We start from the raw sequence: 17598 nt of genomic DNA, 5'->3' as shown, positions 1-17598 counted from the left end.
GAGTTGGTAGGGAATACATTAAACGAAAGAAAGACTTGCAATTGTACAGCACTTATCAAAGCACTTTAAGTCAGTGAAATGCTTTTTTAAGTGTGGTCACTATTGTAATGTGGGAAAACGCACTGCAGGTGGCATACTTCTTTCAATTTCCGAAATTTGTACTTTTATTTGTTTTAAATAGGCTCCTCGTTGACAAGCCTTGGTCTGTGACTGTGACTGAGTTTGTCGGAAAAGCAGATTTGCAGCCAATGCTGGCTGCAGGATCAGGAATGTTAATGCCAGATAACCTGCTAAGTGGCTCTGACCCTGCCCTCCAGGAGCAGCCAGGAGGTCCTCCTGGGCAGTAGGGGAGCAGTTGGGGAAGGGTGGCTGCAACCCAGCTTGCAGATCCCTCTTTCAGAGCATGTGACCTTCTTTGTGCAGGCAGCCTTGGGGGAGAGGAGGAAGAGGCAGGCACAGCAGCCTTGACACTGAAAGGGGCAAAGGGAAGCAGTTTGATCTGGTCTTCTGCAGCAGGAGGGTTGCAGAGTTGGAGCAAGAGCCAGAGTTGAGAGGATGGGTGTGACCTGGTGAGAGGCACCTTCTTTATGAACTCTCTTTATTCCAGATGTAGGAAGGAGGGTGAGACCCCAGTCTAGATGGAGCCTTGGCAGCAACTCCTCTGTCCCCAACACCGTCCCCAGTATCCAAATCTGAATTCCAGGGCATTCAGCAACCTATGGCTCCAACTCCAAAACAATTTAAAATGATAATTTTGTCTTTCATTGACCACAACAAAATGTTCTTGCGTGCCAGCATTGAGGAGCTCTAACATTTCTTAAATATTCAATTCTCATTTGCAGTTTAAGGATATATTGCATCTATACCACGACAATGCATAATGTGGTAGATTTAATTTGTTTTCTTTTAAATTATTTCCTGCTGCCCCGATTACAAATTCTGACCAAATGGTCCCTGTGCTGTCAGGAGGAGATGTTATTTATTTAACTTTTCCAATTAAGGGGACAATTTAGCGTGGCCAATCCACCCACCCTGCACATCTTTGGGTTGTGGGGGTGAGACCCACGCAGACACGGGGAGAATGTGCAAACTCCACACAGACGGTGTTGTTGAGATTAATGTGTTTTGGGGTTGCAGATTGAAGGCTTCACTGTTTTCGGCTCTGGGTTGTATTGGACGGGGAGGGTTTTTTTTTGAAACCAGAAGCTGGTGGGGGCTGTGGAGGTCACTCCCTGACCAAGGCAGAAACCCTCATCACATTCAAGAAATACACTTAGTGCTGTAACCTATAGAGCTGATGCCCAAGTGCTGGAAAGTGATGTGGACATGACTGGCCTTTTTCTGTGCTGTAAATGTTCCATGCTTCAGAGGATGTTGAGGCAAGGGATTATTAGGGGCACAAATGTCCATTCAGGAAAGCAGCAGAAGTTGACCTCCTCTCTCTGCCTCATAAAGCGGATGTCTTGGGAAAACAGCCATGAACAAAGGCCTTGGACGTTTGAAGACAAGGTGCTGGATTGTCACATGGGAGTGGTTATGGGGGTTGATTTATAAATCACATCCCCAGGGGTCAACACAAGATCCTAACACCTCCAGGGCGTACTCCAGTTTTTAATGGGGGCGGGGTAACGGCCTGTAAAACCCCATGAGCTTGTTAACTAGCCGGAAGGTATGAGAAGGTAAATTCCAATGTGAAAATTGACAAACCTGAACCGTCTAGAGAATGTTAGCTGTAGATTCAATATGGGGAGAAGTGAAAGTTTATCTCGGAGAAGGTGGAAATGTTTTTGAGAGGGCACTTTACGTCAGATTATGCATTACCTCATATGGCCATGTGGTCACTTTCCTGTGCAGGTAGGCTGCTGGACCTTTGAGGTGCTATCTGTTTCCTTAGGCAAGGCAGTGACAGGCCCCATCATGGCTGCCGTCTGCCTTTGTCACTTTCTGGCAGCTCCTGCCTCCTGGTAATCCTCGGTGCCCCTAATTGGATGACAAGCTCGACTGCTGACCTGTTAGGACGTTTCATTTCAAATCAACATCACGTAAGCGATACATTGGGGGCATGGGATTTTCCTGGATGGAAATTGTCTGGGCCTTGGGTTCCCAGCAGTGATTTGAAAATTAAACCCAAAGATTTGCACTGAGTGCGGAGCAGGCTACCGGTTTATCATAACTAACTGTACGTATACCGAACATTTAAATTTTGTGTAACCTGAAGTACAACAAAGTGCAGTTGGCTGCAGAAACTGCTAAAAGGGCACAATTTCTGGCAGGCTTTGGAGGTAAGCTGTGCAGAAAAATAGTGTTTTGCGCAGCATTAATGAGCATGTCGTAAGTCAGCCTTTCAACTCGAAAGTAATCGTAGAAAGGTTTGCACATTCTCCCCGTGTTTACGTGGGTTTCGCCCCACAACCCAAAGATGTGCAGGGTAGCTGGATTGGTCACACTAAATTTCCCCTTAATTGGAAAAAATGAATTGGGTACTCTAAATTTATTTATTTATTTTTAAAATGGTGAGCGACAGGGCAATGCTGGTATTGAGGGGGGCCTGGGTGTCCTTGTGGACAAGTCACAGGACGTCAACACGTGGAGGCAGCAAGCAGTTAGGAAAGCAAATGCTACGTTCATTATTACAGAACAACTGGAGTACAGGAGTGTTGTGCAGTTGTATCGGACCTTAGTGAATGAGACCCACGTCTAGGTTACTACGGATAGATTTGGCAGTCTTATCTAAGGAAGGATATACTTGTTTTGGAAGATGTGCAATAAAAGATCCAGGGACGAGGGGCATAGTCCCACGAGGAAAGATGGAGCAAACTAGATTTACGTTCCCTGGAGCTGAGAGTAATGAAAAGTAATCTCATTAAAACGTATCAAATTCCAAAGGGATTTGGCAGGCTAGATGCCAGGTGGATATTTCCCCTGGCTGGGGTATCTAGAATTAGGCGTCACCATCCATACCACGGGCTGAGATGAAGAAACATTGCTTCACTCGATGGATGATGGCTCTCTGGAATCCCGTAGAGAGCTGTCGCTTTGGGCAGCACGGGAGCACAAGTGGCTAGCACTGTGGCTTCACAGCCCCAGGGTCCCAGGTTCGATTCCCCGCTGGGTCACTATCTGTGTGGAGTCTGATTGTTCTCCCCGTGTCTGCATGGGTTTCCTCCGGGTGCTCCGCTTTCCTCCCACAGTTCAAAGACGTGCAGGTTAGGTGGATTAGCCATGCTAAATTGCCCTTATTGACCAAAAAGGTTAGGAGGGGTTGTTGGGTTATGGAGATAGGATGGAAGTGGGTTGGTGCACACTCGATGGGCCGAATGGCCTCCTTCTGCACTGTATGTTCTATGTTCATTGAGTCGGTGGCCAGATTTCTGGACACCAGGGGAATTGAGGGCTATGAGGATAGTGCAAGAAGGTGTATCTGCGGTAGAAGATCAGCCATGATCTTACTGAATGGAGCTGGCTCGAGGGCCAAATGACAACCTCCTCTTATTTCTTAAGTTTAGCATTTTCAACCTCGAGTGTTTGAAGAGGGAGAATACAATCTGATTCGGGCAGGATCCAGGTTCACCCTCAAGCCGACCTGATTGGTTCTGTCAGATTCTATTCCTGCTCCCTAATTGACCTGATTGGATCAGACAGTTCTCATTTCCTGCCTTCGAACGGATCTGCTTTGTACCAACAACCAACTAATCTGGTGATTTTTCTTCTCAAATGCTGACCCGTAGTTTGAGATGCTGACGGTTTTTGAGCAATGTGGAGGCAGAGAAGGGCACCCGAGGGTCTGCTGTAGAGGGCCAGTGTCAGTACCTTGTGAGGTGGCTATCCACTGTAAGAATCGGGACTAATTCCTAAATCGTGCCGAGGTACAGTAATTATTATGGTTCTAGGCTGGAAACTCAATGGTCATGCATTCAAATTCCACCATGACAAGTTGTGAAATAGAATTAGTGTGCTGAACCGTGAGAGAGCGAGAGAACGCCAGAGCTGTCAGAGAGCATAGTACGGTAGCATAGTGGTTAGCACTGTTGCTTCTCAGCTGCAGGTGCCAGATTCGATTCCCGGCTGGGTCACTGTCTGTGCGGAGTCTGCGCGTCCTCCCCCTGTCTGCGTGGGTTTCCTCCGGGTGCTCAGGTTTCCTCCCACAGTCCATAGGTGTGCAGGTTAGGTGGATTGGCCATGCTAAATTGCCCTTAGTGTCCAAAAAAAAAAGGTTAAGTGGGGTTACTGGGATAGGGTGGCGGCGTGAGCGTATGTCGGGTCTCTTTCCAAGAGCCGGTGCAGACTCGATGGGCCGAATGGCCTCCTTCTGCACTGGAAATTCTATGAGAGAGAGTGAGCATCAGAACTGGCAATAGTAGCCCCCTCCCACCCATCCCCTCCAACCTTCAGGGTAGGAGCTTGCCCACCCTACCCCATGGTACACTCTGGTCCCACATGATGTAATAAATTCCTAATGATGTCTGAGGTGACCTAGCAAGCAGAGTGAAGCAGGAGGCACCATTGGATTACCACAAATTGATCGTTAATGCAAGCATGCTAGCATTCCCAAGGGGAATGTTTTTTTTTAAAAAACAGACTGTCATTTTACCTCCGTCAAGGAAAAGCCAGACTGATTGCATCACCAAATCAGCTAATATTTTAAGAATCCACTGCAGGTCAGTGTATCTCCTCAGCTGGTGTTCTTTTCAAGAATACTCTTCTCAAAGAGTGAGCGATACTTTGGGGTGGACTTGCAGGGAGGTTAGTTCAGAAAACATTTCAGGAAGAAGCGGGATGCTGTGATTGGGAGTTTAGGCTCTATCTGGCTTGCTGTTGGTATATATGCAGGCAATCGTCTGGAGGTGAAGACCTACTTATTTGTTCTCCCCTCATCCTTGGAGGAGACGTCCCCTCCAGAAGATGGCGCCGGAGCGAGGCGACTCTTTGCCAGCTCTCCCCAACAGATCCACCTTTTACTTAACTTATACTCGTTCTAATCTTTTAAAATTTAATTCTAAGACTAACATTATTGCTAACCTCTCTCTTTTACATTGTATACCTTGTGTTGCCCTATTATGTATTTTCTTTTATTCCCTTTTCTTCCCATGTACTTAATGATCTGCTTGCAGAAAAATACTTTTCACTGTACCTCGGTACACGTGACAATAAACAAATCCAATCCAACTTCCGGCGGATGTTCCCCCCCCCCAACACGGGCACCCCTTTGATTGTTTTTTTCAGTGTTTGTGAAATTGTGAGAATTCTCTATTTAAACACTCAGTATAGTGGGCAGCACAGTAGCACACGTGGCTAGCACTGTGGCTTCACAGCCCCGGAGTCCCAGTTCGATTCCCTGCTGGGTCACTGTCTGTGTGGAGTCTGCACGTTCTCCCCGCGTCTGCGTGGGTTTCCTCCGGGTGCCTCGCTCTAATATGCAGATTTGCCAAAAAGTGATTCCGCCCATTTTGGGTAGGATTCACACCGCAACGTCTCTCGAGATTGCGTTGAATCTTGCAAGGCGTGGCGAGCTGGGTGGATCCCCCGACTGGAGTCTCGCGGCTTTCAATGGCCCCGCTGCACCACGGGGGCGAGATGCTTTTTCGGCGCAGTGCGGCCCGAGGATCGCGCCCAGAGTGTCATCTTCAGGAGTCGAGGGGAGAAATAGAATGGAAATGCAAAATTCATCTCTTCCCCCCCCCCCCCCATCTCCCCACAACATCTCCCACCACCAAATGTTGCGCGTGACTGTGGGCTGAGCTTCGCTAATCCGTTCATTCTCCTTTGCAGTGTTTCCCAGATTCCAGCAGTTGAAGGGAAGAGTGTCCAGCAAGCTGTGGAAATGATCACCAAAAAACTGGAGCTATTGGGTGCTGTAAAGCAGGGGACGTTTTGTGTGGACTGCGAAACCTATCACACAGGACAGAGTGTGTCAATCCCAGGTAACTACCACAAAGGCTGAAGGCCCTCAGCCTTCGAATCACAGTTTGTGATTGTTCCTCTACAAACTTAAAATATAGAGAGACCTGCGAACCGTCTGCAGTGAAATTAAATCTTTACTGTAACATAGAACATACAGTGCAGAAGGAGGCCATTCGGCCCATCGGGTCTGCACTGACCCACCTAAGCCCTCACTTTCACCCTATCTCCGCAACCCAATAACCCCTCCTAACCTTTTTTGGTCACTAAGGACAATTTAGCGTGGCCAATCCACCTAACCTGCACGTCTTTGAACTGTGGGAGGAACCCGGAGCACCCGGAGCAAACCCACGCAGACACGGGGAGAAGGTGCAGACTCCGGACAGACAGTGACCCAAGCTGGGAATCGAACCTGGGACCCTGGATTTGTGAAGCAACGGTGCTAAACACTATGCTACCGTGCTGTGCTTTAACGATGCTCCTTTCTTTTTTTTTTATAAATTTAGATTACCCAATTATTTTTTCCAATTAAGGGGCAATTTAGCGTGGCCAATCCACCTACCCTGCACATCTTTGGGTTGTGGGGGCGAAACCCACGCAGACACGGGGAGAATGTGCAAACTCCACACGGACAGTGACCCGGAGCCGGGATCGAACCTGGGACCTCAGCGCCGCGAGGCGGTTGTGCTAACCACTAGGCCACCATGCTGCCCTAACGATGCTCCTTTAAGTCCCCCATCCTACACGGTTGCATCTTTCCCATGCCTGTCCTTTCATGACTCTGGTATCATCTCCCCAACATGCCCCCCACACCCTCCCCATCCCACTGCCACCTTCATCACATTCCTCCCCGCCATCTCATTTCCATCTGCCACTTCCCCCTCCTGTGCACCCCTCCCTTGCCTGCCCAGCCGCCCATGCTTTATACATTGCTGTTGAGCCCCCCTCACCTCCCACTGCTCTTTTTCTGCACCAACGTTCCCTCGCCCCGCTGCTGCCGCAAAGCCCACACGTACGTGCGTGCGCCGTGAGCTGCAGTCGTCCGCAGGCCCTGGGTGCCCTTGTGTCTGCCAGGCTTCGCCCCCGAGATGGACCCACCGAGGTGATACAAGGCAAAACATCAGGAGAACATGCTCAAGGAAGACTCGAAAGCGCAGACGGATAGTACCAGAATGTCGACTGGCCTCTCTGGGACAGGCAGGGAGGATAGCGGAGAATAGCAATCAGTGGAGAAAGATCACTCATAGTGTGGCCAACCCTCGGGGAGAGGATGGATGCAAGACAGTACTAGCGTGCTATAACCTACAAGGTGACAGACTAGGCTGGAAAGTAGTATTAGGCTGGATGGCTACTTGTGTGGCATGGTAGCACAGTAGTTAGCACTGTTGCTTCACAGCACCAGGGTCCCAGGTTTGATTCCCGGCTTGTGTCACTGTCTGTGCGGAGTCTGCATGTTCTCCCCATGTCTGCGTGGGTTTCCTCCGGGTGCTCCGGTTTCCTCCCACAAGTCTTGAAAGACGTGTTGTTAGGTGAATTGGACATTCTGAATTCTCCTTCTGTGTACCCGAACAGGTGCCGGAATGTGGCGACTAGGGGCTTTTTATAGTAACTTCATTGCAGTGTTAATGTAAGCCTACTTGTGACAATAAAGATTATTGTGCTGTAAATTGCTTCTGTGATTCACCACAGTGATACTGGAGCTAAAAGGGTTCCATTACGTACACAGATTACGTCGATCAAACTTGCAAATGTGAGTGTAGAAGATTAAAGGATGATCTATTTGAAATGCGTAAAATGATTAAAGTAGTGTTGAGTAGAAAGAGAGAAACTATTTTGTCTTGGGGGGGAGGGGGGGGAAGAAGACGGGGGGGGGGGTCCAGAACTAAAGGGCATAGCCTCAAAATTAAAGCTTAGCATTCGGGGTGAGGTCAGGAAACATTTCTTCACACATGTAGTGGAAATCTGCAACGCTCTGCCCCCAAAAAAACTGTTGATGCTTCAGGGGGCCAATTGAAATGTTCAACTTTGGGATTGACAGATTTTTGTCAGGCAAATGTACCATGGTTTATAGAACCAAGGCAGGTAGCTGATGCTACGATGCATGATCTAACTGAGCGATCTTCTTTGTGGGTTGTGTTTGTTTGTGCATGTTTTCTTTTGCTTTTTACATGGTCAGATGAGTTAGAAAGCTGGCATCAACGTTCAGCACTCATTTTCAAAGTCACAATTTGCAACATTCGGAATGGTGCATGGGGGAGACCCTGGTGTGTCACTCGGAGGAGGTGAACAGAAGACCCCCTTCGGAAGGAATGATCGTCTCACTTCAGTTTTGTGCATTTCTCCCTGTTCTACCTCTCCACAGCTGCTTACAAAGGGCTTGTGCTGTTTTACGTATAATGCTTGCTGGTATTGATGTACGTTGGGTGACTTCAATAATAAACCCTCTCGCGTTCACAACCATCACATGGGTGTCCCTAAGATTGTTACGATAAGTTCAGCGGTTCGAAGCTACCATGAAAGACTGAGCTGGTGGGAACGTGGAGCTGTGCTTCATGCTTCCAGTGCCCTGGGCACAACACTTCAGGAATGCAGTAGAATTTGGTCTTTGAATGTTATTTCCATTGATGTTGAGACATGCAGTCTCCATCTTAGACTGCAAGACTTTGGGTGATTCACTCGCAATGTCACCCTCTGTATCAAAAGACAGTTCCCTCTCCCTTTGCACTGCTCCCCCCCTCCCCACCCCCACCCTTCCAAGTCAAATACATCCTTCCTTTTTTCAAAATTTAGAGTACCCAACTCTTCTTTTGCAATTAAGTGGGCAATTTAGAGCAACCAATTCACCTACCGTACACATCTTTTGGGTTGTGGGGGCGAGACCCACGCAGACACTGGGAGAATGTGCAAACTCCACACGGACAGTGACCCAGAGCCGGGATCGAACCCGGGTCCTCGCCGCCGTGAGGCAGCAGTGCTAACCACTGTGCCACCGTGCTGCCCTCAATAAATCCTTCCTGAGGGTGCAGTTCCCCGAACTGAACAGAGACTTTAAGTTAAAACATTTTTAAAATATTTTTTATTCGCCTTTTTCACATTTTCTCCCAAATATACACCCACCAACAATAAACAATAATCAGCAACAAATATGTCAAACCCCATATCAATAACAACGATCCCATCTTCCCACCAAACCCCAAACATTAGCCCGCATGTTCACATAAACAAATGACAAAAAGGAATCAGGACTCACCCATAGTCACCATTAACACACACAGCCCCCACCCGCCAAGTAATGTTCGATGTTATCCAGTTCTTGAAAGTGCATAATGAATAATGCCCATGAATTGTAGAACCCCTCCATCCTTCCCCTCAGTTCAAACTTAACCTTCTCAAGAGTCAAGAATTCCAACAGGTCCCCCCACCACGCCAGGGCACAGGGTGGAGAGGCTGCTCTCCAACCCATCAAGATCCGCCCACGGGCAATCAACGAGGCGAAGGCTACAACATCTGCCTCCGCACCCGTTTCCAACCCTGGCTGGTCCGACACCCCGAATATGGCCACCTGGGGGCCCGGCTCCAGTTTCACGTGCACCACTTTAGAAATTACCCTAAAAACCTCCTTCCAGTAATCCTCTAGCTTTGGACAGGACCAAAACATATGAACATGATTCACAGGGCCCCCCTGCAACGTTCACACACATCTTCCACTCCCTCAAAGAATCGGCTCATCCTCGCCCTCGTGAGGTGTGCTCTGTATACCACCTTCAGCTGTATCTTCCCCAACCTCGCTCACGAGGTGGAGGCATTCACTCTCCGGGGCACCTCACACCAGAGCCCCTCCTCCATATCCTCTCCCAACTCTTCCTCCCACTTTGCTTTGATCCCTTCCAGTGGTGCCTTCTCTTCTTCCAAAATAGCCCCGTAAACCGCCGACGCTACCCCCTTGTCCAGTCCCCCTGTCGTCAGCACCTCCTCCAGCAATGTGTAGGCCGGCTCCCCGGGAATCTCTGTACCTCCTTTCTGGCAAAATCTCAAACCTGCATGTAAAGTAAAAACATTCTAAGGACAACTTAACGTGTTAGACCTTAAAAAAATGCAATGAATATATTTCACAAGTCCTCCTATCTTACAGTTTTGTCTTGCTTCCCTGTTTCCACGCACAGGATTTTCTTGCACTTTCATTTTCTGAAAGTGAATCTGAGCCAGAGGTGACAGAACATCTGCGTTTGGTTTTTGATGCACCCAGCATAGGGACCGGGAAATAAGCTGGAATTCCGATTCTCGTTTTCTCTCCATTTGACTTCTACTGGGAAGCGTGTGTCTGTGTGTGTGTGTATGTCTGTGTGTGAAAATGGGTCTGATAATGTCCATGGTCGAAGCTCTTACTATCTCGGTGCTCACGTGAGGCATGGCTGCTGGGGTAAAATGCCAGCAGGTGATCAATGCCTGTGGAATTTAAAGTCGGTTGAATGAGTGAGCGCTTTCAAAAGATGAAGTGACTCAATCAATAACTGATGTAAATCTGCTGTTGTGTCAAAATTCTGTGTGTGTGTGTGTGTGTGTCCCTGTGTCTGCGTGTGTGTCTGCGTGTGTGTGTTGGGTGACTAATTTACTGCATCTTTGTTAGACAGCTGCAGCGCCCAGCCTGAACTGAGTGTGACCTCTTGTGGGCTGGGAGTATAACGAGGGCTCAAATCTCTTTGTTGGCCTTGCGCTCATTAATTCTAATGATACCCATCCTTCCTTCCCATCAGGGCAGGCTGCAAAGTTCATGTACGTTATGCACAACACGGAATACCCGCTCAGCTGCTTTGCCCTTTTTGAAAATGGCCCCTACTTGGTCACAGATACAAACTTTGACACTCTCATGATCAAACTGAAGGGGTTTTTCCAGAATGCAAAGAGCAGCAAGATAGAGAGCCGGGGATCTCGCTACCAGTACAGTGACTTCCTAATAAAGGTCGGGACAGTCACAATGGGACCCAGTGTACGTGGCATATCTGTTGAGGTACGTTCACTAAATTGCCTTGCTTCAGCTGTGGATTCTTGATTTTTCGCCCCTTTGTTTTTCTGGCATTGATTCCACAGGGTTGTTTATCAAAACTTTTATTTTGGGGGCAGCACAGTGGGTTAGCCCTGCTGCCTCACGCCGCCAACGGCCCAGGTTCGATCACAGCTCCGTGTGGAGTTTGCACATTCTCCCCGTGATTGTGTGGGTTTCGCACCCACAACCCAAAGATGTGCAGGGTAGGTGGATTGGCCGCGCTAAATTGCCCCTTAATTGGAAAAAAAATGATTGGGTACTCTTTTAAAAAAAAAAAAACAAGTTTTAATAAACATTTTATTGAGGTATTTTTGGTATTGTAACAACAACAAAATAAACAATGTACATGAAACTATACAGATAATGCAAAAGCCGTCACCCTCCCTTACAGGTCCCACCTTTATTAACCCCCTACTGTAAGCTAAACTAGCCACCCCCCCGGCCTGACGGTAGCATGGTGGTTAGCATCAATGCTTCACAGCTCCAGGGTCCCAGGTTCGATTCCCGGCTGGGTCACTGTCTGTGTGGAGTCTGCACGTTCTCCCCGTGTGTGCGTGGGTTTCCTCCGGGTGCTCCGGTTTCCTCCCACAGTCCAAAGATGTGCGGGTTAGGTGGATTGGCCATGCTAAATTGCCCGTAGTGTAAGGTTAATGGGGGGATTGTTGGGTTACGGGTATACGGGTTACGTGGGTTTTAGTAAGGTGATCATTGCTCGGCACAACATCGAGGGCCGAAGGGCCTGTTCTGTGCTGTACTGTTCTATGTTCTGCGGACGATTAATTTTCCGGGAAGAAGTTGACGAACGGTTGCCACCTCCGGGTGAACCCTAACAGTGACCCTCTCAAAGCGAACTTAATTTTCTCCAGACAGAGAAAGCTAGCCATGTCCGACAGCCAGGTCTACGACTTCGGGGGCTTTGAGTCCCTCCAAGCTAATAGTATCCGTCTCCGGGCTACCAGGGAAGCAAAGGCCAGAATGTCTGCCTCTTTCTCCTCCTGGATTCCCGGGTCTTCCGACACACCGAAAATCACCACCTCTGGATTCATCGCCACCCTTGTCTTTAACACCGTGGACATGACATCCGCAAACCCCTGCCAAAATCCCCTAAGCTTTGGACATGTCCGGAACACGTGGACATGGTTCGCTGGTCCTCCCGCACGTTTTGTGCACCTGTCTTCCACCCCAAAGAATCTGCTCATCCGGGCCACTGTCATGTGAGCCCGATGAACAACCTTAAATTGTATCAGGCTGAGCCTGGCACATGTTGCGGACGTGTTGACTTTACTCAACGCGTCTGCCCATAGACCATCCTCTATCTCTCCTCCCAACTCCTCCTCCCACTTGCGCTTCAGCTCCTCTGTCTGCTGACCCCATAAACTCCTTGTAAATGTCGGAGACTCTCCCTTCTCCAACCCATCCTCTGGAAACTACCCTATCCTGAATGCCCCTTAGCGGTAGGCTAGATACCTGAATTTGTTTCCCCTCGCCAACCCAAACTTCTCCTCCAGTGCCCTCATACTCGGAAAGCTCCCCTCTATGAACATATCCCCCATCCTATCAATCCCTGCTTTCCGCCATATCCGGACACCCCCATCCATACTTCCCGGGGCAAACCGGTGATTATTACGGATTGGAGACCAGACCGATGCTCCCTCTGCTCCCACATGTCTCCTCCATTGCCCCCAGATTCTCAGGGCTGCCACCACCACCAAAAAAAATTCATTTTTAAAAAAAAACTTTTATTTTAACTTCTGTGGCAGTAAAGAAGAAACATAGAACATAGAACAGCACAGAACAGGCCCTTCGGCCCTCAATGTTGTGCCGAGCCATGATCACCCTACTCAAACCCACGTATCCACCCTATACCCGTAACCCAACAACCCCCCCTTAACCTTACTTTTATTAGGACACTACAGGCAATTTAGCATGGCCAATCCACCTAACCCACACATCTTTGGACTGTGGGAGGAAACCGGAGCACCCGGAGGAAACCCACGCACACAGGGGGAGGACGTGCAGACTCCACACAGACAGTGACCCAGCCGGGAATCGAACCTGGGACCCTGGAGCTGTGAAGCATTTATGCTAACCACCATGCTACCCTGCTGCTCCCTTTCCTCGCCTATAAAGTCCATTTTATTTTTCCCATGTTCAGTGGGTTGGCAATAATAAAATTTGTGATGTGAAAACAAATTCTAAGCAATTTGTAGTTTCCTCCCTACTCGCTCTGGCGAATCCTGCTCTCGAGGGGAAACCTGGTGGGTGAACAACAGATGAGAATTTGAATTTTGAACTGTTATCTCCAAGCCAGAGGTCTCGAGCTCCGTCTTTGCAATTTCCTCCCCATTCCAGGTTTTCTCTCCCTTTCCGGATATTTCCCAGTGAACATCACCAACCCTACCAGCAGCTTTTCCGAGTCGCCAACCAATAATTTGTGACCCTACGCAGCTTGCTGGTGGGTACAATCATGGCTGCCTTCACCCAGGGCGTATGATTCTTCGAGAGTGTGGTCAAAAGCGAGAACCCCGGAGTGCTTTTCTGTTTGTATCTGCCCCTTTTCAGCCCAATATTCGGAGGTCGAATACCCTCTGCCACCAATCCAATTTAGAACATACAGGGCAGAAGGCCATTCAGCCCATCGAGTCTGCACCGACCCACTTAAGCCCTCACTTCCACCCTATTCCCGTAACCCAATAACCCCTCCTAACCTTTTTGGACACCTAAGGGCAATTTAGCATGGCCAATCCACCTAACCTAATTTGGACTGGCTCAGGTATTCGGTACACAACAGTGAACATCCTTAGAATTCTTCCTGTTAAGTCTAATAACATTGGGCTTATATCCATTGGGAATCCCAAGGACTTTATGAAGTCTGTTTTTTAAAAAGATTATACAAAAATAATTCCACAGAATCGTACAGCTAGTAAAATGTACCCATTGATTTCTTCCTGGAGCTTATTCCAGGTATCATTGTGAATGGGAAATGACTGCAAACTCTTGGCTCCTCGGCAGCATCCGGGGGGACGAAAAGGTAGAGTAACATTAGCCTGTACTTCCACTCTTCACAGATGCTGCCCGGCCCGTGGAGAGCATTTCCAGTCTTTTCTGTCTTTGTTACTTGAATGAAATGAAAATCGCTTATTGTCACGAGTAGGCTTCAATTAAGTTACTGTGAAAAGCCCCTAGTCTCCACATTCCGGCGCCTGTCTGGGGAGGCTGGTACAGGAATCGAACCGTGCTGCTTGGTCTGCTTTCAAAGCCAGCGATTTAGCCCAGTGAGCTAAACCAGCCCCTTGTTTGACCACAAAGGAACGATGATGGACTGCCTGCCTCACTTACATTGCTGAACAGACTGTGTACTGGACTTTGTTCCGATTGTAACATTTTAATTAACTTGATCGATAATTTTTTTTTCATCACAAATCTGTGGATTAAGCATGCTGAAAATGTTTTCTATTTGATCAAAGGTGGCTGTGTTGATGTAAAAAGGGCAGGACATAAATTGGAGTCTTGTGGTTTTTGGTCAGAGTTGGTGCATAAGAATCGAGGCTGGCACTCCAGTACAGTACCGAGGAGGTGCAACACTGCCAACGGTGCTGTTGTTCAGATACTTTTTTTTAAAATTTAGAGTACCCAATTATTTTTTCCAATTAAGGGGCAATTTAGCTTGGCCAATCCACCTACCCTGCACGTCTTTTTGGGTTGCGGGGGTGAAACCCACGCCGACACGGGGAGAATGTGCAAACTCCACACAGACAGTGACCCGGGGCCGGGATTCTAACCCGGGTCCTCAGCGCCGTGGGCAGCAATGCTAACCACTGTGCTGGCCCCTGTTGTTCAGATATGATGTTAAACTAAGAGTGGTCTTGGAACTGGGGGGGGGGGGCTGGCGTTGCCCAACCTCTGTGGGTACTACTGGGCTGCCAACGCAGCGATGGTGCGTAAGTGGGTAATGGACGGGGAAGGGGCAGCATGGAAGAGAATGGAGGTGGCGTCCTGTGTGGGCACGAGCCTGGAGGCGCTGGTAACGGCGCCGTTGCCGCTCCCTCCAATTAGGTATACCACAAGTCCGGTGGTGGCGGCTACCCTCAAAATTTGGGGGCAATGGAGACGGCATAGGGGAGAAGTGGGGGGCTCGATTGAGGCCCCGATACGGGGGAACCATCGGTTTGTCCCAGGGAGCATTGATGGCAGATTTCTGGGCTGGCACAGGGTAGGGGTTAGGAGGTTGAGGGACCCTGTTTGTGGAGGGGAGGTTCGCGAGTTTGGGGGAGTTAGAGGGAAAGTTTGGGCTCCCCCCGGGGAACATGTTTCGGTACATGCAGGTTAGGGCGTTTGCCAGGCGGCAGATGGAGGGGTTCCCCTTGTTGCCCCCACGTGGGGTACGAGACAGGGTGCTCTCGGGGGTGTGGGTTGGAGGAGGGAGGATTTCGGACATATACCGGGTAATGCAGGAGGTAGACGAGGCCTCGGTGGAGGAACTGAAGGGTAAATGGGAAGAGGATCTGGGTGAGGAGATTGAGGAGGGGACGTGGACAGATGCCCTGGAGAGAGTGAATTCCTCCTCTTCCTGTGCGAGGCTTAGCCTCATACAGTTCAAGGTGCTACATAGGGCCCACATGACTGGGACGAGGATGAGTAGGCTTTTCGGGGGCGAAGACAGGTGTGCTAGGTGCTCGGGGAGCCCAGCGAACCACGCCCATATGTTTTGGGTGTGCCCAGCGCTGGGGGAGTTTTGGAAGGGGGTAGCAAGGACGGTGTCGAGGGTGGTGGGATCCAGGGTCAAGCCAGGCTGGGGACTCGCAATTTTTGGGGTTGCAGTGGAGCCGGGAGTGCAGGAGGCGAAAGAGGCCGGTGTCCTGGCCTTTGCGTCCCTAGTAGCCCAGCGGAGGATTCTTCTTCAGTGGAAGGAGCTGAGGTCCCAGGTTCGATCCCGGATCTGGGTCACTGTCCGTGTGGAGTTTGCACATTCTCCCCGTGTCTGCGTGGGTATCGCCCCCACAACCCAAAGATGTGCAGAGTAGGTGGATTGTCCACACTAAATTGTCCCTTAATTGGAAAAAATAATTGGGTAATCTATATATTTTTTTAAATGTCTGAGTGGGTTTCCTCCGGGTGCTCCGGTTTCCTCCCACAAGTCCTGAAAGATGTGCTTGTTCGGTGAATTGGACTTTCTGAATTCTCCCTCCGTGTACCCGAACAGGCGCCGGAATGTGGCGAAGAGGGGATTTTCACAGTAACATCATTGCAGCATTAATGTAAGCCTACGTGTGACAATAATAAAGATTATTATTATTATTACGATGTATTCTCTTTGCCCCTCTTTCAATGCGGAATGTGTTCATTGGCTCTCGACGTGACACATCCTACTGAGGACTTGGCCAAGGTCAAGAATGCATTCTGTAGATATCGTTTGCAGTTGAGTTAAATAGGGTCTTTGTAAAAGAGTAAATGCTGTGTTTTCCTAATTCTAGGTGGAATACTGTCCTTGCATTGTGTCCAATGACTGTTGGAACCTCATGATGGAATTCATGCAGAGTTTCATGGGAAGCCATACCCCTGGAATTCCTTCTGTATTCTCGACAAAACACGACGGGGTTTATGCTCCGACCGACACAGCTATTCAGTATATGGAACTGTTTAATAAAATTCGGAAGCAACAACAGGCTCCGGTATCTGGAATTAGATAGTCTGCTTTAATGCAGAAAAGCTGCATCAAGCCGCTTGCGGACTTCATAGGTTGCATGTTTTATTTTTTAAAATCTGGACCTCATTGTTACTAGATTGAATCACGGTAAGATTACATTTTCAATATGGAGTGTTCTTGACATCAATCGAGCTGCTACAGAAATCTTGCACAATACTTCCTGTTTAAAAGGAGTGGTATGTGGCGTAAAGAAAGGTGGTTTGTTGTTTTTCATCTCTGCTGATAAAGGTGGTTTGCTCAACATCTCAGTGTCCTTGTTCTAAACTGATCTGTAAAATCTTCCTGTCCTTTATCGCTCCCCACCCACCCCCTCTCCCCATCACTGCTCGTGCTTATCCATTGTACAACTGGAGCGTTTTTTTGCGCCAGGGTCACCGCATTGAAACTGGGCAGAGCCTAAAGTCTGCCCACTCAGGTTTGCACCCACAGCTTTCACGATTTCAGCCGCACCGCTGTGTAGGACTGGAAGCCAGCTGTTCGCAAAGACGTAGGGAGGATCTGAAGAAGATCTATCTGTTCGCATGCACACCCAGGGACCGATTTCAAAGTCGCGGGAGTGATTGGCTTATTCGGACTGCCTGTCTGGTTGTGGATGGTGTGTAGTACGGAAGTCGTAAGCAGCAGAGGAAGATGCAAAGAGTGGACAGGCCTCTTGCTCCCAACAGCAACGTGGCCCTGAAACAAAAGCAATGCTGGAAATCCGAAGTAACTACTGAAAATGCTGGACCATCTCTGCAGGTTAGGCAACAGCTGTGGAGAGAGTAACTTTCTGGTGAAAGGTCATCAAAGGTGGGCGGCACGGCAGCACAGTGGTTAGCACAGTTGCTTCACAGCACCAGGGTCCCAGGTTCGATTCCCAGCTTGGGTCACTGCACTGCGGAGTCTGCACGTTCTCCCTGTGTCTGCGTGGGTTTCCGCTGCGTGCTCCGGTTTCCACCCACAAGTCCCG

General features: G+C 49.0%; 1 protein-coding gene across 3 annotated transcripts; it reads left to right on the top strand.

Moving 5' to 3' along the window:
* The first annotated feature begins 398 nt into the window (after positions 1 to 398).
* med20 (mediator complex subunit 20) lies at positions 399 to 16892 on the top strand. Of its 3 annotated transcripts, XM_038820585.1 has the most exons (5): positions 423 to 569; positions 3729 to 3866; positions 5770 to 5921; positions 10653 to 10906; positions 16417 to 16892. In XM_038820585.1, the coding sequence occupies exons 3-5, from the start codon at positions 5822 to 5824 to the stop codon at positions 16630 to 16632; spliced, it is 570 nt and encodes a 189-aa protein (XP_038676513.1). In that variant the 5' UTR covers positions 423 to 569; positions 3729 to 3866; positions 5770 to 5821; the 3' UTR covers positions 16633 to 16892. The 3 variants fall into 3 exon arrangements, with proteins under 3 accessions (XP_038676512.1, XP_038676513.1, XP_038676514.1); XM_038820584.1 differs by lacking the exon at positions 3729 to 3866 and having other exon boundaries at positions 399 to 569; XM_038820586.1 differs by lacking the exons at positions 423 to 569; positions 3729 to 3866 and adding an exon at positions 3636 to 3697.
* Positions 16893 to 17598: the final 706 nt, after the last annotated feature.

The sequence above is a fragment of the Scyliorhinus canicula genome, chromosome 15 (genome assembly GCF_902713615.1).
Source record: "Scyliorhinus canicula chromosome 15, sScyCan1.1, whole genome shotgun sequence".
Taxonomy (NCBI): domain Eukaryota; kingdom Metazoa; phylum Chordata; class Chondrichthyes; order Carcharhiniformes; family Scyliorhinidae; genus Scyliorhinus; species Scyliorhinus canicula.
This window is presented reverse-complemented; position numbering and strand designations above follow the sequence as displayed.

Coding starts and splice junctions, on each gene's coding strand:
- med20 (XM_038820584.1), top strand. Junction 5,922..10,652: donor ACAGAGTGTGTCAATCCCAG/GTAACTACCACA, acceptor CCTTCCCATCAG/GGCAGGCTGCAAAGTTCATG. Junction 10,907..16,416: donor TACGTGGCATATCTGTTGAG/GTACGTTCACTA, acceptor TCCTAATTCTAG/GTGGAATACTGTCCTTGCAT.